Here is a 27,768-nt window from a genome sequence, read left to right on the forward strand (position 1 = left end):
AAATAAACTGTTCTATTTTGCTTGTTTATGGATATATTTTAATCAAATTTGGCAATTTGGTTTATTTCATACTAAGCTATCAATATTTCAATTGAAAAAACACACCTCAACATCTTCCCCGTAGCAGCAAACCTAACTACTCACTAAAATTAATGTTATTTAAAAATGGAAATAAATCTGAAAATTTATAGGGAATATTTTAGTAGAAATCAAGCCGGGTAAATGGAAATTCGCTTAGTATGCAGGTTTGCTGCGACGGTGGTATTTTTCATTTATAATCGTTATCATAGACAACCTAATGCGGCTATGAGAGGGAAAAATTTGTAGAAAACACTAAAAAAACAAGATCAGCTTTTTGAGAAAAGATAAGACATTTACAAAATATTTTGATTATATCTAACTGTTGTGTAGATCGTGAGTATTTCCATAATCTTTGTGAGTCGACTGTAATGCTTCGCAATTGCTCGAATTCGAGCAACAGGTACACTAGTTTCTATAGTTAATCAGGAATAAAATAGTTTTTCCTACAGTCGCCTAACAATGTTCATGTTCTCTCACTGATTAGAGAAAGCAAAGTGGCCAATTCACTCATCAGTGAGACAATGTTAACATTGTCTCACTCTAATTACTTTGTCTCACTCCAGATTTGCAACGTGAAGGGACGAAATAGTGAGCGCAACATGCAGACAAGGTCGTATGTGCGCGAAATACGTTGGCAGCACTGGCTGTAAATCAGCTGGTCAGCTGTTGTAGCCTACTGTTGTATTTGTCACTTCACATTAAATGTCATATTAAAAGATCACTTCTGTGTAAAAATATGTTACGTTTGTTTGCCAATTTATTTGTTTTATGGTAACTGTAGGAAAAATATAATATGCAACTCGAGTGCAAAGTGCAATTGCCTCACTCGAGAAACCAAGGATTTCTCTCGAGTGAGTCAATTGCTCACTTTTCTCACTAGTTGCACAAATAACTATTGCCACCTGTTTCAACTACACAAGTTGGTTCTATGATATTAAATAACATTAAAACGAAATAAGGTTTACCAACAGGGTGCAGTACTATTAATTGTTTAAATTGATGACAACAGCTAATTTTAACCAAGCAGCAACAAAAAACTGTGATACAAAATGAGAACTGTCAAAGTAGGATTTTTTCCTGAGGTATGTTTAGGTTATTAATTTAAGAAATTAATTTTGATATTGTGGGAATAAGGCGTTTTATTTTTTAAGTGCATCGTTCTTTAACTTATTGACTTCATTTTTCCTATTTGTTAAAAAAACTATTGTGTTTGTATGGTTTATTTCCCCTAAAATAATGTTTGGGAAACGGAGTATCCAGTTAATACTTTTCGGACCTCTAAAAGTGTATCTACATACGACAAATCTATGGAACATAATTATTCTCTTTAGCGTTCTCTTCCCGTTGCGAAGAACGGGTATGACTGCTAGTTAACCATAAAAGAATGTTAAATACGTTTTTTTAATCAGGATTAGTTAAATAAAATCAGTACAGTTGTTTGTACAATTAACAAATTATGATTATAGTACAGACAGTTGCATTTACTTCCTTTTGCCGCACTCCAGTATTCTAGTATTCCAACCAAACAACACAAATTGTTTAAAAAGCGACATTATTTGTTCTTATTTTTAACCTATAATAATAATTTCACAAGAAATAATAACTGTCCGGATTTGTTAACATCAATCAGTAGTTGTTACTTGCAAAAGTAAACAGATTTGTTTGTAATTTTATATCAAAATTCACAGAATCTCATTGTAGAAAACGTAACAACATGTATGTTTGTTAGTTATTAAAATATGTTTAATTTACACATTACCTGTAGTATTTACTTGTCAAGGCAGACGTAAACCGATTTGCTAGAAATTTAATGTAAAATGTCAAAAAATCATGACTAAGAACGTAATGATATTTGTTTTTGTAAATCATCAAAAGTTGTACAAGATACATATTTATACTGAACACATTTATTATGAGTCAGTGTCTCTTGTTTCCGTGGATGTACGTACGCCCCAACAATAGGAGTCGGACCCGGAAAACAAGACAATTAGTGATAGTTGACAGATTCTCTGCCTCACTCTGACCGTTCCAAAACTTAAAATATTTTTAGAATGAACTTAAAATTTGATTATTTTTTTCGGGAAGTCGTAACAGTTTGATACGTTTGCCCTTTGTAGTATTATTAATATGGTTTACACAAGAATCTACAGAATGACTGTTGAAGTTATTGACTTTAAATTAAAGAACTACATTTTAACGTTTTATTTTATTTTTGTATATTTTGATTTAGTTAAAATGAAAATAAAACGTTTAATTTATAATGTACGTTAGTTAGATGGAAAGTAAATAAAAGAAACGTCTTATAACATTAAAAACATATATTTACGATTATACTGTTACAAGACGGTAAATACACAAAAAAGATGGTAAATGGTTACGACTTACCATCTTTTTTGTATATTTACCGTCTCTACTTGAATACTGCAAGTAGTTAAATCTCATTCACGAGGAACAGGTGTAGTATTGACTTTTAGAGAAGGATTGGATTAATATTCCAGCTCCACTCAATATTGCACGCAGAAAACTGCGTTGTTGTATTTTCAAACCTCATTCAAGAAAGGGGTGGTGCCAATCTGTCGCGGTGCCAAGCTGCCAAGCTGCAAGTCTTGGCCGCAGAGGTGCCAATCAGTCGTAACAGTACACGACAGATTGGAACCTGGAGAAAGGGGTGGTGCCAATCTGTCGCGGTGCCAAGCTGACGGCGGCCGCAGAGGTGCCAATCAGTCGTAACAGTACACGACAGATTGGAACCTCTAGAAAGGGGTGGTGCCAATCTGTCGTGGTGCCAAGCTGACGTGGGGTGATATGTCATGGCCTCATGTCAACGAGGTTCCAATGTGACACCGGGTGCTAAAACACCATGGTGCCAATCTGTCGTGGTGCCAATCTGACTGCGACTCATTGGATAGAGTGAAGTCATTAAAATCTTAGTTATATGAAGGGAGGATAAGCAATAATAAGTATGACGATTGTGTTCCCTAAAAAACGTGATTGATGAATTCGTTTAACACAATATTTCCTACCTTTCTTTTTATCGGCTTTAGGTTGCCCAAAAGGTTTTTAGGAGTCTTATAATTGTTTGTTCATGCCATAATTGTTGTATAGTTGTTGTTTCATACCAAGGCCACTTTCACTATATGGGAGAATGAGTTCATAAAATTAGTCTATCATGTTACGGAAAGAGACAATATTTATTACTAACCACTAATTCCATCTGCTTTAGGAAAATCATTCAGATTGTATCCGAATTTATAAATAAATCTTCATATTTTTTTAATAAAAATATCTGATTCTCCAGAAAGCAGTAACATTCCTACTTCGATTTTAGCAATTTTAAATCCTTCTCTTGCCACATCGACCCATGTATTTAATCATCCTGTTCTTACTTGATAATTCATTAACTTATGGGGTAGTTTTGCCTTGGCCATATAGATCACATAAAGCTGTGCATGTATTTCGTGGATTGGAATGAACCATAATTGTAGGGAATTTTATCACAAATCTTGAACATTTGCGGAACCAAATCCATAACCTAGTCCAGCATTGGTAACAAATTATGCAAATGCGATGAGATGTGATGACACTGTTGTGTTTCCAAATGTTTTGTATGTAGTGAGGTTTAGATGTGTTGTTCAACCTAGCTACATGTGTACATCAAAGTAAAAACTGTGTACACATTTTTTTTAAATACCTGAATTGACATTAGTTTACCTACTTTACCAAAACCATAGACTCCGTAGTTAGTCTATTCCAAAACTTGAACAAAGCTCTCATCCTCAACGTACTCATCTATGACACAATTTTCAACCCGATTATCAAAAACTGTTATACCAATAAATGAATCTCAGGTGTTCTTTCTTGAATTTAAAAATAAATGGTGATTGAAAGTAGGAAAAAAAGGCAAGTGCCAACCTTACAATATGTATAAGCTAACCCGATAAGGAATAGTTATATGTTCCTTTGAAATTGATAAGTCACACTTATTTCATAATTTAAAATTTTCTAAGAGCAATAAAGCATAGATTTTTGAACAAAACATTTCAAACGTATCATAAATTCATCATTTTGTTGAAACTATAAAAAACTTGCCATGCAGTGGAGAATCCATTTAAAATCATAAATAATAATGTAAACATTTAATTTTGACAGTTTCAGTAGACCTTTGAATGCAATTTTAATATTAACAGCTGGTTCATTAAAAGTAGTGTAAAATTATCCATATGGTCGAAATGTAAACAAAATTGCAGAGTGAGCTTTAAAGGCCTCTGGGGCAGAGCCCCAAGGAAATTGACATCGTTTCTCTTTTGAGGGCTCACCAACAGACCAATACCTTTCTTTAGACACCCCTACCAAGTTTCTACGCCCAGCCGTTCTCTCAAATTAGCTGTGACAAAAACCTCGTTTTCCTCCATAAGAATAACATGGGATGGGAATTTAAAGGCCACTGGGGCAGAACCCCGAGGGAATTCTCCATGTTTCTCTTTTGATGGTTTATCTACAGACCAGGACCTTTCTTTAGACACCTCTACCGAGTTTCTACGCCCAGCCGTTCTCTCAAAATAGCTGTCACAAAGAAAAACAGTTTCAAATTAATATATAGATAGCTAAGCAGCTAAATAATGACAGTAGAGTTTACTACTCAGTGGACACTTTGATTCAAGAAGAGGAAGACCGGTTACATGTCCCTGATGAATTTCTCCACACTTTAGCACCAAGCGGCTATGTCTCACAAGTGATGTTTATAAAAAGGTGGCATTGTAACTTTAACTTTAGTAAGAAATTTAAATCCATAAAAAGGACTGGTTAATGGAACCAGAATAATGGTAAAAGATATTAATGACAAAGTCTTAAATATGAAAATGATTACTGCAAGTTTGGCTAGAAAAGGAGTATTATTATTCCAATTAAGTTTAGAATCGTCAGAGGGAAATTTTCTCCTGAAATTCAAACATCTGCAGTTCCAATGCCAAATTGCTTTTGCCATGACCATCACAAAAATTCAAGGACAAACACTTTAAAAAGTTGGTCTTATCTGCCATAGCCCTGCTTTCAGTATGGGGCATTGTACGTACCGCGCTTTTGATTAACTAAAAATAATGGTGAAAAGACAACAAAACCAATGTCTTCTGGTTAAAGACGTTATTAGAGTGTTTGTGAAAAAATCGTATGGAAAGAGTTTCACTTTTAACATGTCAAAAGTAAGATGTAAATGTTAACTGTTCTGTCAGGCAGAATGCTTGCAAGTGATTGACAAGACAGGGGAATTAGTAATCAATTTAGTTTCTTTATTATATCAATAATGCTTCAACTTGGGGTTTAATGGAAACCAACACACATTGAAATAATGAGAAAGCTGGTCTATCAACCTTTGCTTCAGCTGTTGATTGTGGTTTATCATCACAAGCCCTTCCTTGGTTAGATTACGAAGATTTTTCAAAGGTTTACTAAATTAGCAAAGAGGAAATTACCTGATGAGATTTAAGGAATGCCTAGACTACATGATAATTGTAATGAAAAAATCTCCATATAACATGAAACTTACATTGAAAAAATAGCATAGTTTGCTCCTGCTAACAGCTCTTGTATAGGACTGAGGCTATGGTTTAAGACGAATACCAAGTTCAATTATTATGAATATATCTGTTTAGTCCTTGCAAGAACAAGCCTACTATAGCCAACTGTTACATAGCCAAGTAGGCCTACATGTTATTTTTACTTTACAAATTTCATCATGTTTAAATTAAAAGCCGATTTCAGGATAAGTTGCTGAATACTGTTTTCTCTACCAACTAGGTTGAAGCACAATTTGCCCTATGCATAATGACAATAAAGGACGATTTCTTGACATTGAAAAGTGTTATTCGTAGAATAAGTAATTTATCACTTTAAAAGTTATAGCAATGTTGTTTTTAACATTAAAAGTAAAGAAAGGCAATAAACTCCAATTTCAGTAGGCTAGGCTCTGTAACACAAAAAGTATTTTTAAATAATCTTTTTGCAGTTTTATATTATAATTGTTGATATAAAACATCTATAAATGAATCTATCTTAAATTAATAAAATTAGCTTTTAAAATATAGTTTGGTTGTATGTCCTTTGAACTTAATGAAAATTACAAATTTTAAGATGCTTAAAAATAATGCAATATTTAAAAATAATTACTAAATATGATGGGACACCCAACTATTTGGTTCTGTTGTTGTAATGTTAGGTTTATAATGCCAACAAATTAAATACAATCTAGGAATAATTTGTTTCCCAAGTAATGTTAGATACAATACTGACATTTTTTAAATGTTTGTTCAATAAAAATGTAGTTGCAATTAATTTTACATTTACCTAATGTGCGTGGAATAAAAATTAACGTCTTTGGAAAAGTAGCTAAAATTGTAGCTGTAGCTACATTTCATTGTAGTTGAAGTTGTAGCTAGCTACTTTTTCGGAACTGTAGCTGTAGCTAAGCTACTTTTTTGGAAATGTAGCAGTAGTTGTAGCTAATGTAGATACATTTTAAAAGTAGCTTCCCCAACACTGGCCCTTTGGAAATCAGCCTGTGGAGTAGAGCCCTTAGGGAATTCGTCCATATCAATACTTTTCGGCAAATCTACACTCTAAGCTTCATTTTGATATGCCATATGCCTATATTTTTATTTGGTAAATGGCCATAACCGTTTACATAAAATTTGATTGTATCACTTTAATAATATAATATAGATAGATGCCAAACATTTTTTGTGTGAATAAGTAATACAACTAAACCAAGGCAAAACAAAAACTATATATCCAGGTAATAACTAATAGTTTTCAATGTAAACCCCAATCAAGGGCTGCAAAAGATTCTTCAAGGTTAAAACTACTCATTATTCAATCCTAAAGTATCTTTTGTATAAATAAAATAAATACTTACTTAACTCTTGATTTGATTTCAATCAATATTTTCATGAAATATGCCATATGCACCATAACAGTGTTCTTATTAGGACTTGTTCTATGAACGCGAGTAACATAAGGTATTTTAAATTAAAGCTTAAATTATTATTTTTTTCTTTAAGGTTTATACTGTGACTAATTAATAGAGAGTAATTTTTTTACATATTATCATTTGGTTTGAATTTACCACAGATTTTAACTGCGGTTCCCACAGAAACCTTATTTTTTCCATACTAAGCCTATTCATGGCTTTATCCAAGGAAGCCAAGCTTATGTACAATGATATATATCATGTATGGTATAGATACACCATAAGCTAAGTGTGGTAAATTCATTTGATAGGTTATGAATAGCAGCTAAGTTGGTTAAAGGTTGGATCAGCATGCATCTGTGGCGTGTTGCCTGTCGACAAATGTCGCAAACCGACAAATGCCAATGCCTACACTTGCTCTAGAGGCTAATCCATCAATATACTTCAGCATTGTACATACTTTAGTGTAGGTCTACATTAGATGATGATTTATAAAATGACAAGAGATTAATTTTGGTCTTTAAATAGCCAACACCTAAGTTAACCAACATTTGCTTGTAAATATTGTTTATAGAAAAAGTTTAAAATAACCAAACCTAATAAAAATTGGATTATAATGTCTCCTTACTGAGTTCTTCTTGCTAAATCAAAAAATGTAATCGTTTACAGTAGGAAAGAGTCCTGAGTTTCCGGAAAATTGTAACTTATACATTTAAAAAATTAAGGGTTAATGGGTATTTTCTATAGTTTGGGCCGTTTAGGGTAACCAAACAAATCGTTAAAAACTCTTCTTTCTCATCATTTCAGTAAACTATGATATTATTATTTTAATAGAAGTTAAAGAGATGTCAAGAAAAGATAGTCTACAAAATAATATTTTTGGGATGGATTTACATTGACCAAAGAATACTCTCAGAGAGTATAGTGATCCGCAAGCAAAGCTCGGTCCCCAGGTACTATTTAAGTGAGAAGACCATAGATAAAACGTACTCCCTTAGTAGACTTCTGTTCCTTATGGATCAGCTGAAGACAATTTTATTGTTAGCTCTGTCTGGTGCACTGTCTGTAGAGGTAGTGTTTTGTTTACAATTTGTTTCTTGTTTACAGTCACATATAAAACCTCATTTAACCAAATAAAACATTTTCAACCATAACTAATAACTCGTCCCCTAGTTATAAAACCAAACAGTAGAGAACAAATCATGAAATTAACTATAAAATAATAAAAACAAAATTTCGTAGACACTAGCGATCAGTGTTACCGGACATGAACTAGACACGAAAAAAGAGCTTCAAAATTTACAATGGGATGAGGAGTCTACTTGTGTTGGTTAGTCTATGGTAAGACACATTTTCCGCCCTAATAATAAACATAAGAATAATAATAAAAAACATACTTCTAAATGTACATTTATTTTATCGACTACATTGCTCTTACTCCTAATTATTCGTAGGATACGACATTATGGTACCGATGCGGTCGTTGGTACTACACTTTCGGCAACACTGGCCAACAATCTTCGTGCTTGGCTCCCTTGGACGGGGCGCGAGGCTTCTGATTGGGAGTTAGCGAGTTCCGCCGAGGGACCGAGTTAGCGACTTCCGTACTAGGACGGAATTCTATACATGCATGAACGGACCTGTACGGACCCATAAAACCAGAGGATTTTCTATTGGGAGTATAGTGTACATACGTTCTTTTGTTGAAGGGAAAGTAAAATGGAAAATAGGAACCATACTAAGACAGTTAGGTAGGAACACATGGTTGGTTGATTCTGATGGACACACTTAAAGACATACAAGTCAAATTCGGAAATGTCACCAAGGCAATGAATCGGAAGAGGAAGACGACCCCTGCATTAACCAATTTCCGCAGCTACTGTCTTCGTCAGATTTCCAAGTACGAAATCCAGAAGTACAAGTCGGATTTCAGAAAACCCTGGATCACCAGCTGTATTTCCTAGCCCTAGAACATCCCCTGCAGTAGCTTCACAACATCCAAATCTCCCTCCTCAGCTGCGACCTAGAACACCCCCTGCAGTAGCTTCACAACACTTGAATATACCTCCTCAGATGCGAAGATCAACATAGACCTTCAGGCCACAGAGGAGGTTAATTGAAGAAGCCTAAACTTGGATTCCCAGAACTATCAATACCTCCTTCAGTTGTAGATTCTTATTTTTGTTTAGTCTTTGTCTTTCAAGTGTGAATAATTCTGTAAACTTGATGAATATGAGCTTAGTTTTGAAAATTGTGTGTGTCAATTAAGATTATCATTAGCCAATACAGTCTTCATTTTTTTTAAGGAAAACTAATTGGCCAACAATGATTTTTTGAAAATGAATAGATTTCAGCTAGCTTATGTGAGAAAATTGTCATTGTGTATCTGAGTGAAAATTTAAAAACGTACTTTTTCATGTCCCTGGCCTTTTACTTCGTAGATACTGGATTTGTAGTTTATTATTATGTGTTTTAATATTTTTTGGCACGGGGGCAACATGTTACACACATTTATTTGGTTTTAAATAGGTTCTAGGTATTTTTTTTGTATTTTTAAAGTCTTGAAATTCACGACCATGACGTGTCCCTAGGGTACATTTTCCAACTTTCACGCTGTTTTTAGACTAATTGTTCATGCCGAAATATATAAAGCCATATTTTTATGTCATCAATGGTTATTAAACTTACAAAAGAGGAGCATATTATAATTTTATTGTCATTGCAAACTGACTACCATGACAAAATAAGTCTGTCCCTCGATTTGGCGTCACGACCATTTGGGTAAATTTTCAACTTTGGAGCACGACAGTGGCAAGCCTGGCGTCGATGGAGTCAGTTGGTTTTAGAGACTAGTTCGGGGTGTACGTCAGGATTGTAGTGCCGGTCGTTTCGAGTTGAAAGGAGGAATTACAAGATTAATAAAGGAAAGGTTGTGTTTTTTGTAATTTTGGTGTGTCCATGACCGTACGTAGTCATTCGATGAAGTAGACATGGTGTTAATTTTTGTTTATAAGATATTTCAATTGCTAGATTAACCTAGAAGTCCACTTTGTATCCTCGAACGTGAGGTGCAGGGCTACCGCCAGAACAGAGCCAAATAACACGTAATTTCAAGACCAAAGTTTCACGACCATCGCGGGTTTTTTCACGACCAATCCAGCCTTATGGATTATAGTATGTTTGGTCGTGACAATAACTTTAATATAATTGTAATTTGAACAGTTTAGTTCAATTGAAACACATATTTTTATTATAACTAACAATATAATTGAAGGATTGTTTAGAAAGATTTAGATTATTTCAGAAAATTCACGACCGTACCGCTTGTCCCTGACCATCACGTTTATGATTTCTATCATAAAAATTTCAAAAATTAAAATATCGTCATATTTCAATGTTTTATACAAAAAAGAAGCACACCTCTATACAAACATAACGATTTTTCGGGTTTCAGGTAAGTTTTTTCGGAGTTATACTAACTTAAAAAGATTTTATTGGTTTTTTTCAATTTTTTTAGTTTTTTTATTTTCTCTAGAAAGACCAAATATACCAAAAGCTCAGTGACCTGTTTATTGTATAATGGTCATAAAAGTAAATTAGTTTATAGCAAAACATAGTTATAAAAATAATATTAACTATTTTTAATATTCATTTAAACGTCTGTTATGGTCGTGACAGGATTTTGTGTTTCTCCACTAAAGATGCTCTTTAAAAAAAAAAAAACTACCAAAGATATTGCGTTACCATGGACATTTTATGAAACTTAAAATGTCAATGAAATAAAATAATATAATAACAGTTTTGAAAAAAGGGGAAAAAAATTTCAAAGTGCTTTTCCTGAAAACGTACGTTTTTAAATTTTCACTCATCTATTAGCTCCTAGACAATTATCCCCGGTAACTCTTTTTTTATTTGTGATTTTTTAAGAACTAAAATTGCATCACAGAAATACAATGACATCACATTGCATATATATTTGCAATTAAGCATGGTGTAACCACGTTTTCTCTTTTTCAGTTGTGTGCAGCATTGGACCTGTCGCCAACTCAATACATATCAATGAAGGCTCTCATGCTGGCTGTAAGTAAACTTTGTCTCTAGCTAGCCTAGTAAAGTAGTTAGTCAGGAAGTATGTGTTGTCACAGTAAAGGTTTGGTTAAAACATTCAACTAAGTGTACATGTAAAATACTGTAGAAATAATTGATAATTGTACTATTCATATTATTTGGATGAAAAAATCAGCTGCATTATTTTATCAATGATTGGTATTGCTATGTTTTCTTTTAAGCTATGCTGTACTAAAAACTATAGTAAAAGTCCGGTTGGAGTAATGCGGGAACCAGCCAACCGAACTAATAGTCTGAACCCTTGGGCGTAGTGTGTGAGTACTGAGGTTGGCACACCGTGTGGCCAGGGCCTGTGAGCCTTGCTTCTGGCTCCAGTACCATTACACAAACTTTTTTGTTTGAAAAAAAAAAGTGAAAATAAACTGCATGGCTTATTTTTGTGCAATTTCCTGTTAATTTTGATACCAAATTCGACGTGAATCATAAATTGTTACGATTTCTACGATTTCTTTTTTGTAGCTTAAAATTATAAACGTAATGGGATGGATGGCCCAGAAGAAGTGCTGGAGAGCCTTTTGAGTGCTCACTTCTCAGGATCCTTGCAAACGCGGAACATAGTCCAAGATGACATGGAAAGAGAGACTAGGGTCCTGACGACAAGGAAAGATTGGATTTGCACTAGAGCTGTGATCACCTTTACGGGTATAAAATGGGCTCTTAGGGCATTTCAACCATTTAAAGCTCCTGGTACCGATGGCATCTATCCTGTGTTCTTGCAGGAGGGTGGGAACCAGTTGATACTCCCCTTGGTTTGTCTGTTCAGGACCAGCTTAGCCAGTGGAGCAACTAACCAATACCAATACCAATACCAACAGCATGGAGGACTTCAAGGGTGGTATTCATACCGAAGCCTGGAAGGGACACATATGCTGTGCCTAAGGCTTTTAGACCGGGATCACATCATTTGACCAAGTTTTCAGTTGTCTGAGTTTGTTAAAAATTACAAAATATTAGAAAAATCAGTTGTCCGAGTTTCATTTGTCAGAGTTTTGATAAATAACTAATAATATTTAGATAAATCAACTGTCCGAGTTTATTAAATTATTTAAAAAAATATCTAAATATAAAGTGTCCGAGTTTTCAACTGTCCGAGTAGCGTCAACATCAAAAATGTAAAACCGCGAGCCGAGACTAGCGTCTCAGGCGCCTGGTCAGAAGCCGATGTAAACCTCTTCTGCTAAGAAGTCAGGCATGGTCCGAGAGCTCCTCCCTCACGTCAAATTAAGAAAAATTATATTATATCTTTTTTATATTATCAGCAAGTTTGGTTGGTTAGGTTAGGTTATGACAGTTTAATTTTATTATACAAATGTTTCAAATAAATTTTATGATTAAAAATTACAAGTAAACCTTCATTCGATTTTTATCTTAAATCTGTTTTATATAATTTATCAGCAAGTTTGGTTGGTTGTGTTAAGTGATGACAATTTAATTTTATAATAAAAAAATTTTTAAATTAGTCTTAATATAAAAAAAATTCGATGTGAGGGGCTCTCGCACAATGCCTGAGACCTAAGTAGGTGGTAAGTAGGTTAAGATTAACGAGTGCTTAGGTTTGCTGCTACGGGGAAGGTAAAAAGTGTTTTTTGACCATAAGTCAATGGTATAGGATGAAATAAATAAATTTGTCACATTTTATCAATATATATATATATCCATAAACAAGTAAACTACGACAATTTTTCATTTTCTCCATAAGAATAACATGGGAATTTTAAATTACACTATTTTTTAATTTTCTCCGTGACCGTTAGGCATACAACAGCGCTTCTATATACTAAATTATTTATTTTTTTAAGCTCTACAAAACGGTTTAGGAAGAAATTGCAAAATCTTTTGTTTTTAGGGTCAAAAAGGGGGAAAACCCATTCTTACACTATAATACCCCCGTCGCAGCAAACCTGCAGACCAAGCGAATTTCCATTTGCCTGATTGGATTTACACTAAAATGTCTCCTTAAAAATATCACATTTATTCCCTATTTAAATAACATTAGTTTAACGAGTACTTAGGTTTGCTGCAACAGGGAGGGTAAAAAGGTGTTTTTTTGTAAAATGTTAATAGTTTAGTATGAAATGAACGCATTTTCCAAATTTGATCAAAATATGATCATAAACAAGCAAACTACAACAGTTTACTTATTCTCCAAAAGAATAACATGGGAATTTTAAATTTACAGTTTTTTGGAATTTTCTCCGTAACCATTAGGCGCATAATAACGCTTCAACATACTAAATTATTTGTTTTTTTAAGATCTACAAAATGGCTTGGAAAGAAAATGCTAAATTTTAAGTTTTTAGGGTCAAAAATAGGAAAAACCAATTTTTGCCCCATAAAACCCCCCATAAACCCCTGTTCCCATAGTCCGATCATGCTGGTTCGCGAACTCGTTTGAATAAATGTAGGTTTACACATTTGTACCAAATTTAATCAAAATCGGATGATTTTTGCTCGAGTTATCGCGCTAACGGACACATATATAAATATATATATTTATATATAAATATATTTATATATATAAATATATATATATATAAATATATATATATAATTATATATATATAAATATATATATATTATATGAATTTGAACGGATGGTGTTTTTGGTCTCTAGGGACCTCAAAACGAAAAAGTTAATCGGTCCCGGGTCCAGGTCTTACCATGAGTACTACGGTAATAGCTTATTCCCTATATGGGAAATTCGCTAAAACCCCCCATAAACCCCCGTTCCCATGGTTCGATTATGCTGGATCGCTAACTCGTTCGATTAAACGTAGGTTTACACGTTTTTACCAAATTTCATCAAAATCGGATCATTTTTGCTCAAGTTATCGCGCTAACGGACACATATATACACATATATGTGTGATATATATATGAATTTAAACGGATGGTGTTTTTTGCCTCTAGGGACCTCACAATGAAAAATTAAATCGGTCCCGGGTCCAGGTCTTATCATGAGTACTGAGGTAATAGCTTATTCCCTATATGGGAAATTCGCTAATATTCCCTATATGGGAAATTCGCTAAAAGAGGTCGATTAGCTTATTTCTATATGGTTTACTTTATTACTTTAATATCACAATTGATTATATAATGTTCCGTTCATTACTTGACAACAAAAGTAACCAATCTACCTTATATCCATCTATTGCTATACAAACAATACTTTGCCTGACATCAACAAAGTTACAATCAGCTGAATTTTATACTAAAATTAATTGTACAGCCGTATTGTGTTAAGATTAGAAAAATGTATAGATTACGAAATATCAGATAATTTTTAAGTTTGATGAAGTAGTTCTTTTTCATCGTGATAAAAAGTATCGTTTGATACTCATCACGAAAGTCCCGTTTTGGGGCTTGATAGTGTTTCCCAAGCTCGTCTTCGACTCGCATTTAAAACACAATCTCGGCCCGAAATGGGCCACTTTCGTGACTAGTAGTGAAATAGTATATTTCAGACAGCAAAAAGCATATATTATAGAGCCATAATAGAATTTATTATAGCTGTTTTAAATGTTTACATTATCTACATCTGAAAAGGACAATTGTTATGTCAGGAAAAGTCAGCTGATCACTATTTGTTTTTGATGTATGGAAATTGACGATTTTCGAAGATCTCAGATATATGGAAATGGGCTATTTTCAAATTCAGGAGTGACGAAAAGCTTATTTACTCATAGTTGAGTGCATTTGTGGTTTTTCTTTCTTAAACAGGTTGGGATATCCTAATTTTGTTATTTTGCTCAATTAACTTAACCAAAAAGTACTATAACAACTAGCTGTTACCCACGGGCTTCATTCCGTTTGACTTCATAAGTATTAGTAAAACTATTGATTGGTCCAGTTAAGCTACAACAAAACAGAACTAGTAATACAAACAAATAGTCGCACCTGATGTTAATAAGGTAATAAATTGAAAGAATAACAAACATACAAATAAGTACAGCTGAGGTATTTTTAACATTAGGTATACAGTAGACCCTCTTATCAGGACTCCTCGGGACCGAGGCTAGTCCGGATAACAGTTTTCCGGTTAAGCCGACTTCCCCAAAAACTCATTAAAATGGACCGTTTACTGTGATATTCGACTTAAATTTAGGAGAGCATTCAATTCAATTCTAATCAATTCAAATTTCGTAATTGTACATGAAATTAGTACATAGCATTGTGTCAACAATATTTTCATAAGACTACATGAAAAACTAAACATACTAAAATTCTTCCAATGAATACAGTGGTCTTGAAATTAAATAATTCTTTAGCAATTTTTAAAACTTTATAATACTAACTTCTTTTTTAATATTATCGGGTAAATTATTATAAAATTTTCCTCCAGCGTATGTTGTTTTTTTTTTTTATTTTTTTTTGTAAAACTCTAGTTTGTGAATTGGCATTGATATGCCTGTTTCTAGTATTGTAAGAATGACTTTTCCCTAGTAAACCCAATTCATCAAAGTGAAGCCTACAATACATGATCACTTCATAAATGTACAAACTATAAACAGTCATTATGCCAAAATTTGCCAAAATTGTATTTAGACATGTGATCACTGGTCTCAAATCTTTCCCGCAAGAGCAGTTGTTTCAGTACCGCCCACGTCCTGCTGATCTAGTCCGGTTAAACCAATGTGCTGATAAAAATTGTACGGTTAAAGATATGTCATTTCCGTCGAGTGTAGTCCAGTTAAAAGGTGTCCGGATAAGAGGGAGTCTACTGTATGGAAAATTCCCTATAGAAAGGAATTACAACCTAAAAGGGCAATTTATGAAATAATGGATAGTTTTGCGCAAGGTTTCTCGTCATGACGAACATTTTAAGTATATGGTTTATGGGTTGTGACTTGTTGTTTTCTCAAAAGTTCATGGGTACTTCATGGGATCTATATATGGACTTTGATAACTGTTAAGACCAAGTTTCTTAAGAATAAATTGATATTTTACCAATTAGGTTAATTTACATTGATAAATGTGAGTGAATGGAGTGGGAAAAGGATGTGAAATAGCAGAAAGGAAAACAGTAGAGTGTGTCAGTGGTATCTTATCTGATGAGTGGGGGCAGGAACTGGCTATATCTGACAGGAACTTGTATTGATAGGGGTTCTAGTTTTTGGTATCATTTTTTAGGCCTCAGAAAAACATATTATTGGGCATTACATGAGATAATTGTCCATTCATTAAAACACTGACTAAATATACAATAGAAAGTTATAGACATCAACTTGTAGCTTTCCGGCTGCCTCTACAAATCCCCAAAAGAACTTTATAATACTAAGAGCAAAACCCCCATGGATCCTATTCCCTGTTGATTCAGTTTAGAGAGGTAAGGGAATAAAACACATTGTGTTAGAGTCATTTTCTCTCCTAACATAACTTCTCTACTTAAATATATTAGTGACTGTTTGACTAAGTGTTGTTAAAATGATCGATACATTTTCAGCGGGTCCTTTTTGTCAGACTTTATGAAAGAGGCCTTAAAAATTACATTTTTAGGTGAATACTTTTAGGTCTATCAACTTCCTTGGGCTTTTCTTTATACTAGTTATTTATGTTCTCTTTTGTGTGCTGCTTCCTGTTTGTTCTGACGCTGTTAGGATTTTTTCTCTTTGGAAACACATTTTTTGCAGCATTTATTGGAGTTAAGAGTTGAAACAATTTGTATACTTGAGATTTCTAAAATATGTCTACAATGATTGTCTGTAAAGTAAATTAAGGTCCAAGGTCTCCTGTCCCAGCCAAGCAAGCTAATTCAAATTTTACGAAAACTCCATTCTCATCCGTCAACTCGTGATGAACTTCAATATGAGTTGATAACTTAGGTTACTGAAACCATAGACTAACCAACACAAGTAGACTTCTCATCCCATTGTAAATTTTGAAGCACGTTTTTCGTGTCTAGTTCATGTATGTGAAACATGGGCGCTAGTGTCGACGAAACTTTGTTTCTATTATTTTAGGGTTAATTTCTTGATTTGTGCTTTACTGTTCGGTTATATAACTAGGGGACAGGTTATTGTTTATGATTAGATCGTAATATTTGGTTAAACGAGGTTTTAAATGGCTGTAATAACGGGAAACAAATTGTAAACAAAACACGACCTCTACATAAACCGTACAGAACTAACAATAAAATTGTCTTCAGCTGTTCCATAAGGATGAGAAATCTACTAAGGGAGTATGTTTTATCTATGCTGAAACCTAATCACAAAGCAAGATTCATTGTTGATTTTCCCTCCCATAACCTTTGTCTAAAATGTCATCTCGGAAGTACGACCCGTTGTGATAATGTCGAGATTTAGCTTCTTCTCAGCCGGAGACCTTTGTCCTTGATCAACGTCACAAAATATAAAAAATATGCAAATACAATACCTATGATTGTGAAGTAGTGTGAATTTCTAATATATTGTACCTACTTTTGATTGGTAAGTTAGACTGATCTTGGTGCTGATGTCATGTTGTTTGGCCAGGATCCCCTGCTGAATGTAGAAGGTGATGGCAGTCAACACATCCTAGACCACCTGGTCAGTAGCGGCTGGGTGTCGAGTGTCACCAGTTCCTCGTAACATCACCTTGGTGTCTACAACTGTGATAATACTGCTCAGTGCTCAGTGCAGATGGACCAGTTATGTTTGAAATATTTGATTTTGCTAAGAAGTTGTAACTTGTATCCTTATTAATATAAGTGAAACCCAGGCTAATACGGATTGTTTTTTTTGTTTTTTTGTAGTTTTATAAAGTAAAACGTTTTATAAGTTATATTTACTTCTATTTTTATTCTTTGAAATAGTATCAAATGCCAGTGAGCAAGATTTTATCAAGTTGTTCCTAGATTAACCATTAAACTAGGAACCTCCTAATGCTCTTGTATATTGCTCTTTGATTATCTGACTTTATCAGAGTTCTGGCCATTAGGATGGTTTATAAATCAACACATTATATGATAGGTGTGATTTTAACCAGAAAAAGATCTTATAACAATTATCAATGACAGTAACAAAATATATATTAATTTAGCTTTTATACGAAAACTACTTTTTTAGACTTAAATGTACAAACTAGTCCATAAACATTTTTCCTCTCAATAGTGAATTAAAACAAGTACAGTCCAACCTCGGTATAACGAATCTGAAGGGACCGAACTGAATATTCGTTATATCAAGGATTTCGTTAAAACGAGGTTCGTTATATTGAGGTTAGGTTTGCAGGAATTTCGCTAAGTCGAGGTTCAGAACCAGCATCAGTCAATATAGGTCGTGATTTGATCTCATTAAAACACAATTAAAGTAGCATAGGCTACAATACTTTACAGTACAGTATTTACATTTTAAAATAAAACCTCGATTATCTGGGGTACTAAAGGGTAGGAATCTTTAATATTGCGCAATCATGACATTTCTATTCATTGACCTTGGTACATGTTATAAACTGTAAGTTTAAAATCACAGTGCTACAGTACTGCTTTAAATCACAACAGAGGAATGTCAATTCTGTAATAATCATCAACTATGGAATTGGTGTTGCCTTAGTTTAAACAAATCGTATTGAAAATAATGAAACTTATTAGATAAGTCGTTATAAAAGTGTATAATCATAGCCAACTTAATCATAATAAAAACACTCGTAAAAGGAATGTTAAGATAACGATGTTTCTATTCTTTTTCTTGCTTTGTTCTTCTATTTTTTTTCTTTCTTAGGTTTTTCTTCATCCAAAAATTGTACAATTCACCATATTTACTTATCACCCAATCACAGTTTACTACACATTACGTCGTCATCAGTCCTCAGTGAATGAAATCAGTTCTCAGTTGTAACATAGCGCGCATGCAGCGACGACAGCAGACGGCAGACAGCGATGTGTTAAAATGAAGCAGACGAATGTTAGCGCGAGCGATGACGTCACCTTTCCATTTCATTTGATGAAGAAACTGATTTTTCAAAAACAATAATGGGGGTGGGGGGTTTGTTGTATCGAGGGAGAGACGCAGACAATTCGTTAAGTAGAGGTTAAATTTGCTATGTAGAGGTTCTGACAATGACAAATTCGTTATATTGAGGTGTCTTATTTTAGCCGGGATCATGAAAAATTCGTTAAATCAAGGTCGTTGATATGGTTTGTTCGTTATGTAGAGGTAAAACATACATTGTGTCTTATGGAGAGTTCTAGGGGATTCAAAAAAATTCGTTATATCAAGGAATTCGTTATATCGAGGTTCGTTATATCAAGGTTAGACTGTACTGTACTGACCCCTCTCTTGCACCAACCAAATAATCAGATTTCAATTTAGGAAACATTTTATAAAGACACAAATCTAGCCAGGATCTTTATTGCTACTATACCCTGTTTGCTCAGGGAATGCGGTTTGAGCTCGGCCTTATCTGTGTGGTATCCGACTTACGCACACACACTCTCAATGGTCCATCCCACCCCATGTGTGTGTGTGTGTTGAGTAGGGCTTTCCCTGAGCCAACAGGGTGTAATAGTCCAGATGATGCTGACACTGGAGCCTTGGCTGACATTCAAGCTGTAAACTTTACTCATATATTTGGCACTCTCAAAAGTTGTGATTCATTGACATTACCTACATTACCTGACGGAATTCAACATCCTTACACATCATTTCCACTTCATTGCTGCTAATCAAATACAAGTTAACAAATTATTGACTCTGTTATTAAAGCTTGTAGGTTAACAATCCCTTTTTGAAACTGTATGACAGGTAATGTAAAAAATCCATATAGGCCTAATTCTTGTTTTCATTAGTATTATAGTATTTTAAAATACCTATTACTTTGGATAACACCATTACATCTCTTCATTTAAATCCTTTTTCATACTTTTTGATCTAATTGGTCAAAGCAAAGACAAATATAGGAGGAAATTCCAACGACAATGTTTATAGGGTTTAGGACTACCTTAGTTTCAAGTGATTGTCTATGGTCCCAATGCTAGGAGAGAACAGACAAAAATTATATGATAAGATTCTATATGAAAATGTGTGAATGATTCCAAGAAAATGCCACCTTATTACTCAACTTAATAGCTTGTAAGATTAACAACTATCTTATGAAGAGTAGTTTTATGTTGAAACACCATCTATATGATCTGAATTAGAAATTTTTGTTTTAAGATAAATGTGAAAATATAGTTAAATTTTGACAACTCACCAGCGAGCCTTACTATTTATACATAAACAATGTCACGTAGTTAAAATCAAACAACACACTATTTTTATAGATTTGTTATTGTATATTTAAAGTTTTAGTAACACAACTTAGGATTGATTTAATACATCTTATAATTTAGGAACATTTACAAAGTTAACTTGTTTGGCTTGGTTAAAGATTATATACAGTAGGACCTCGATATCTTGAATCTCAAGGAGGTATGATACAAATTCAAGTTTTTCAACAAAGCGAGGCTCAAATTATGAAGATAATTTACCGAAAATTTGAGATACTGAGGTGTTGGATTCTGATATTGATGTTACACCATGACCTTTATAACTAGATTTTTACACGCAAAACGTTTATAAATCGAGCTCAAGCTATTTATATGTACTGAAAGTTATGGGGAAGCAAAACAAAACAATTTATCATCCATTCAAATGACATATTGAATGGCCTTCTCTTGCAAAATCAGGACTGATAGAGGGATGTTTTTATCTCGACACTGTTTTAACCATGTTTAAACACATTTGTCCATGTCTTTAAACTCACCGTTGTTACATATTTTCTTATTGATTAATCCACCTTCCGCCTAATACTTTGCACGGTATATCAAAATTGTCGATAAAGTTTTAGGCGGAATTTCAAATTCCCTGGCGATTTCACCTTTTTTCTTAAGCCTGGGAAAATTCAAGTTATAGAGGTTGAGTATTTATTACAGATTAAAAACCGTTAAAATTCTACGTATTGGGGTTAAATATTCAAAACATTAGACTTATAGAAGTACTTTTAAACTTGTGATTTATGGGGATTTAAAGGGGATTATAAATCATTTGAGATATCAAGGTTTGAATTATGTACCGGTATTGAGGTCCCACTGTAGCAGTTTAATAGAAGTACTGTCATTTGAATTAAGCTTCTTGATGATATTTTGCATACAATTAGGCTTAATCTTGTTTTACAACTACCATGTCTTGTTTGACTTAATGGTCCTTGATTTACAAGACTGTCTGTTTAACAACATTGTACATATTAGTTTATCACTCTAGTACCTGCTGCTTGTACCCATCAACCAGTTATCTATTTTTGTGTCAGGAAGGAAGTGTGGGCAGCTTCCTTTGATAACAAGTCAGGTCTTGATATTACAACATGACGACCTCATTCATTCAAGTATTGGTTTTTAATACTTTTTGGTTGTACGCGATTGAATGAAAAATAATAAATTATGTCATGTACCATCTTTTGATTTTTACAGTACTTACAACTTACAGAATTCTCATTATCTACTATGTAATATTTATGTAGTGAAAGAGTTTGTTTATTTGCCAAAGAGACAATTTTTATGTACACTTTTTCCCTATTATCTTAGACTTAAGTTATTTCTATGTTTGTACTAATTAATAGATGTTTATTGTATGTTTCAAACATTTTTTATTAAAGGTTTTTGTTTCAGTTGGATTTTATTACCAGTATTATTTAACTTACCTACTTAGATAATGTTAATATTTTGTTGTTATTGATTTTTACTTTCTTGTCCTGTGCTTAGTATATAGAGAGTACCTGGGAACCGAGCCTTGCTCGGGGAAAATCATTAGTTTACTCTGAAAGCAGTCTTAGTATTGCAGATACATAAATCCATTCCCAAACTCCACACTGCTCGCCTTTACTACTTCCTTCAGCACTCCCTACGTCGTGGATCTTTTTCCCTCCCTTCCCATTGCATGTTAGGATTGCAGATACATTAATGTAATTGCCACAGACAGTTCCCACACTCTGCACTGCTAGCCTTACTACTTCCTTGACCACTTCCTACAAAGCGGACCTGTTTCCTCCCTTCCCATTGCATTTAAAGATTGCAGATACCTTAATCTAATCGTCATAAACAGTTCCCACACTCCGGACAGCTCAGCTTGACTACTTCCTTCACCACTTCCTACGTCGCGAGCCTGTTTTCCCCCCTTCCCATAGCATTTTAGGATTCCAGATACCTTAATCTAATCGTCATAAACAGTTCCCACACTCTTGCCAGCTCGCCTTGACTACTTCCTTCACCACTTCCTACGTCGCGGACCTGATTTCTTCCCTCTCCATAGCATTTTAGGATTGCAAATACCATAATCTAATCGTCATAAACAGTTCCCACACTCCAGACATCTCGCCTTGACTACTTCCTTCACCACTTCCTACGTCGCGGACCTGTTTCCCTCCCTTCCCATAGCATTTTAGGATTTCGTCATAAACAGATCCCACACTTCGTACTGCTTGCGTTTATACTGGCCTAAAATGTATCGAGCAATCTTCAGTATAATCTTTGCTCAATAGTAACAAGTGATGCTTTCCCTTTTGTACTGTATTTGTAATTTGCTAGTATGCTGTGGGTAGTTGGCTTATTATGAACACATGCTACAACTTCAAGTCTTTTGTTTACTTTTTCCTTGTTATTTAATTCAACCAACATGGTTACTTAGCAACCCATAAGACTAATGTTAAAAAAATGTGACTTTCAGTTTCGTTTTTCTACGTAATTAGATTTTTGTTGGCAGTTCTAACTGTATGAAACTTGTTTTTAGGCCAAAAATAAACTATTTACAAGATTTGAAGAAAATCGTCGGAGCCGTTTTCAAAATCTTTCTGCAAGCAAGCAAGCATACATACAAGCAAACATTGCTCGTATTTGAGTATAGGATAGTATTGTTTATGTCAAATTTTTTTTTTCAGTTTTGGGTGGATATATAAATTGGTCCCAGTAATATTCCCTTTTACTGATATAGTTTATATCAGAAATTTGCTAAAATTATATTTTTATTTTTATTTATTTATTTACAGAATGCCATTACATCATAAAATGACAGGACATTTGTCAATGCATTATAATACTTAAATCTAAATAGTAATAAATCCAAATAAAATAATTTCAACACTTAACCCTCCCAATTTCCACTTAAAAATTCATTTAAAGAATAAAATGTTTTTGTCAATAACCATTCTCTACATTTTTGTTTGAACTTTTTTGGATTTGCAATGTTTTTTAAATGATCAGGAATCAAGTTATACTATTTCGGTCCAATATATTGAGGTGATGCTTCAAATAGTGATAATCTATGGCTAGAGGGCTTAATTAGGTTCTTATGTCTAGTGTTATACCTATGGTTTGTGTGACCCTCCCTGAAAATGGACAAATTGTTGAATACCCAAAATAATGCTTCTAAAATATACAGGTCATAAAATGTCAAAACGCTAAAAGCCTGAAAGATGACTTTGCACGGACTTCTTCGGGGTACTTTAGCTATGATTCTAAGTGCCTTCTTTTGAAGCCTAAAAATCTTCTTACCATGGCAAGAATTTCCCCAGACAAGTATTCCGTATGACATTAATGATGAAAAATATGAATGATAAACTGTTAATTGAGTTTTAGTATCTGTAACTTTAACTGATGATTTGTAAAAGTGGTCTGTTTTAAACTATTTCTATGATCTGATCGAAAATTAACTACTTGAGTCTTGTCCATGTTCAAGGAGAGCCCATTTACTCCAAACCAGTCACTTAAAGCGGCCAATTCTGTATCTACTGTGTGCTGAAGGGATTCAACATTGGGTCCCTTACATAACAGCATTGTGTCATCAGCAAATTGAAATACATCCATCTTTAACACATTTGGTAGGTCATTTACATAAATAAGAAATAGACAGGGGCCCAATATTGATCCCTGAGGCACCCCTACTTCAACTTTTTCCCAATTAGAATTTATAGTATGTCCAAATTTGATAATTTTAGTCCTTTGATATCTATCCCTCAAGTATGTAGAAAACCAATTTAGTTCCTTGTTTTTTATTCCATATTTTTCAAGTTTGTCTATTAACAAACTGTGATGGACACATTCAAAAGCTCTGGTTAAATCACACAGAACTCCAGTTGTCTTCTGAGATCCATCCAAGGAACTCGCAACACAGTTTACTAATTTAGTCATTGATTGTTGAGCACTTAATCCTTTTCTAAATCCAAATTGGGAATCATTAAAAATATTATTATCTTCTAAAAAAGTTCTAAATTGTAGGTCAACACATTTTTTGAATATTTTAGATATACTTGAGAGCATAGCTATTGGGCGGTAATTTTCTAAAGTGTTTTTATCATTTTTCTTATGGAGTGGTAAAATTTTGGAGTATTTTAGTTTGTTTGGGAAAATACCGTGCATTAAGGACTGGTTTATGAGATTACAGAGAGGAGTTTGTATTTCATCTATTACATGCTTAAGTAAGAACAATGGAATCTGATCTCAACCGACAGATCTTGTGTTATTTAAGGAAAATACAATTTTCCTTACTTCTGATTCGGTAATTAGTTTGAATTTAAATGTATTTTTGTAGTACTTTGAATCTATAAAATTCAGAGCCTCTTTGGCTTTAGGACTACACCCTACTGATGTATGTGCAGATAGAAAATGGTTGTTGAAATTATTAGCCAAATGTGTAAGTTTCAAGGAATCGTTTTGAACATGATAAGGTAATTCAGATTTTTCCTTTTGTTGTCCAAGTTCCCTTTTAACAATCTCCCATGTTGCTGTGGTCTTATTAAGAGAATTTTTAATGTAATGATCATTGTATTTCTTTTTAGAGAGTTCAATTGTTTTTTTGAATATTTGTCTGTATGTTTTTACATAATCTTGGAAGTCCTTAGACTTATTCCATCTTGACTCGATATGGAGAAGCCGTTTTCTTTCAGTGGATATTTTTATACCAAGTGTAATCCAGTTTTTGGATGCATGTTTAACAGAATTACATTTTGATTGTTTAAGAGGGAAAACTTGATTAAAATTTTTCATGATGCAATCTAAAAAGCTATTATAATTTGTATTTACAGTTTCAAAAGGATTAAATTTCCAATCTGATTCAATAAGACTATTTTTGAAATAATTTAAATTTTCTGAATTAAATGACCTTTTAAAAGAAACATTTGATCTTTTTAAAGCTGAGGGGGGTGGTTTTAAGTCAGCTAGTGATAATAGTATTGCTTCATGATCAGATGCACCTGCATTGATAATTTGGGTTTCAGCTTTATCTGAAATCAATTTCATGTTAGAAAATATGTTATCAATGCAAGTTTTGGAGGTTGGAGTTATTCTTGTTGGTTGAAAAAAGTGATATTTTAACCCAAACTGATAACAAAGGTATTGTAAACTTCTTGATCGGTTATTGTTTTTTAGAAGATCGATATTATGGTCTGAAGCTATTAAAATGTTTTTTGACTTAGACTCATGCCAAAGTTTAGACAAAAGACAGTCAAATTTCTCAAAAAATATGTCATCAATGTCCAGATTTGGTATACGATAGATTGAAATAAATAATGTATTCCATTCACAAACTTCTACAAAACTACATTCAAAATTATTTTCTTCATTTAAAAACTTGAGATCATCTCTTTTTTTAAATTCAATTTCTTGAGATAACAAAAGAGCTGAGCCTCCTCTAAGTTTTCTGTATCTACAAAAATAGTCAGCTACTTTAAAACCACTTAACTTATTTAATACATTAATATTAGATTTGTTTAACCAATGTTCATTCAGAGATATTACTTTTATGTTGTTGCTACTATTCTCCAGTAAAAAACACAGATCTGTAGAATGATTACAAAAACCTTGAATGTTCAGATGTAAAAACCAAAAGTTATTACTATTATTACTTGTATGCCTTACTTTGTTCCTAAGAGTGGAAATTGGGTCATGTTCCCTAAAAAAGGTGAAATATTTATAAAAGAGCTAGGTCTATTAGTATCATACATGCTTAAATTACTAGTTATGTAGTCCAGTTTCTCAGTTGTTGGTGTATTGAATCCTTTAAAAGGTGATAAAGGTTCACGTGATGGTGGAGTGCTGCTGGAGTCTGGAGTTGCATCTGAGTTGGTCGGGGTACTTGAATTGCTTTCTGCTCCATTTACGCACTCACTTACACTGGACTGGCTTTTATCACTCACTTCACTTTGGCATTGGGTGGAAAATTCTGGAGATGGTGATTGTTGTGTGATGGAGGTGTTGCTGTTGCTCTGTTGCTTCTGGGGTGTTGTGGTGACAGGGGCAAGTGATGAGTGTGAGGCTATCAGATTTTCCAAAGTCTTTACAAACTCGTTGTGCGAAAGTCCTCTCCAAAGTCTTCGTTTCGCCTTTTGGTCAGAAGAAACTATAATGACTCGTGCCCCGGTTCGCTGGTGAAAATGGATAATATTTTTTATAAATTGTTGAGGCTTTATCAAGTCCCTAACACAACCCATAGCTGAACAGATTAGGGTTGAAAATTTGTTTGCCACAGAATCTGTGCTGGTGAAATGCTTCATCGTAGTCTGCTTCATTTGGCTTCCCAGAGTATTGGTCCTTAGTGATCAAACTGTAGATGGTAGGGCCGTCCTCCGTTCTCTGACGTGCTAGCCTATTGTAGATCAGTTCAGAAGGCTGTGGGCGTCCAAACTTCTCTCTAAATGCCACAGCCACGCCAGCTGTCATGTGTCTCGGGTGATGAAAATCCGATGATATTGTGTGGGCCAGCGCTACAGTTGAGTCTTGCTTGCAGTGCTTGAACAAGTCCCTCATGTTAGCTTCCAGGACTGTTATTCCACTTCCTGCAGGCAGCGGAACAGATGCTGTGGGAGTCCTAGGTCTAGTAACAGGGCCAGCAGATTCACAGGCATTTTTGTGTGCTATCGGGGTTACAAAGATGGAACTAAGCGCTGTGGTACTCATTATTTTTTCACATAAGAGTTTTTTCCCAGCATAGGCTAAGTGTACACCATCCTTTGAATAATACTTGTTAGGTAATAGACTTATATCCACAAACTGACAGTTTTCCAGTTGTCCAGCTAAGTCATTGTAATACAAATTTAAGTGAAATATATTGGTGTTTATTGGGTGGTTGAGCGGCAGGTCTTTTCTGAAGGGTACACTAATAAGTAAAAGAGAGTTACATTCAGCCTTTAATAAAACCGATTTGAAGATATTGAATATTCCGTTTAGATCTGAGTCATATGCGTTGTTAGCTCCTACAAACAATATTAATACATCTGCAAAACTACTGTTCAAAATGTCACTCCTGAGCTGTGAGAACTTTGCATTTGGCTTAGTTACCCCTGTAGTCTGTACTTTCCCGTGACTCTCTGTTTTAATTTTTTCAGCTAAACCCCGGCTGTGACTGTCACCAATGACAGAAACTGTTGGTGTATGTTTATCTTTGTTTTTTACTTGACGAGGAGAAAACTTATGTGATTGGCTATTCTGTAGTTCAAATAACTTTTCTTCACCTTTCTTCTGATGTCTTGAATTCGGTAACGTTGTGGTAGTGGTCTGCTCATATGAGAATGGTGTCTTCATAATTATACTAGGTATAATGTCCTTACAGTGTGTGATACCGGTACATTCAAAAAAATTTATGATATTTTGTCAGGTT

The 27,768-nt window shown here is 33.9% G+C and overlaps 1 protein-coding gene across 4 annotated transcripts in view; it reads left to right on the forward strand.

The window, feature by feature from the left end:
• LOC128983071 (transcriptional adapter 2B-like) overlaps positions 1-21,790 on the forward strand; it is an 84,337-nt gene extending 62,547 nt beyond the window's left edge. For 2 of the 4 annotated variants that reach the window (XM_054402215.1, XM_054402216.1), the window contains 2 exons: positions 11,060-11,122; positions 11,890-12,098. In XM_054402215.1, the coding sequence (XP_054258190.1) occupies positions 11,060-11,122; positions 11,890-12,078 (252 nt within the window). In that variant the 3' untranslated portion in view covers positions 12,079-12,098. Of the gene's footprint in view, positions 1-11,059; positions 11,123-11,889; positions 12,099-17,640 lie in introns of those variants that run through there. The other 2 variants (XM_054402217.1, XM_054402218.1) reach the window with 2 other exon arrangements.
• The last annotated feature ends 5,978 nt before the right edge of the window (positions 21,791-27,768 follow it).

Source organism: Macrosteles quadrilineatus, unplaced genomic scaffold (genome assembly GCF_028750875.1).
Source record: "Macrosteles quadrilineatus isolate MER2022 unplaced genomic scaffold, UCM_ALF_1.0 Scaffold_1__1_contigs__length_201487025, whole genome shotgun sequence".
In the NCBI taxonomy this organism is placed as follows: domain Eukaryota; kingdom Metazoa; phylum Arthropoda; class Insecta; order Hemiptera; family Cicadellidae; genus Macrosteles; species Macrosteles quadrilineatus.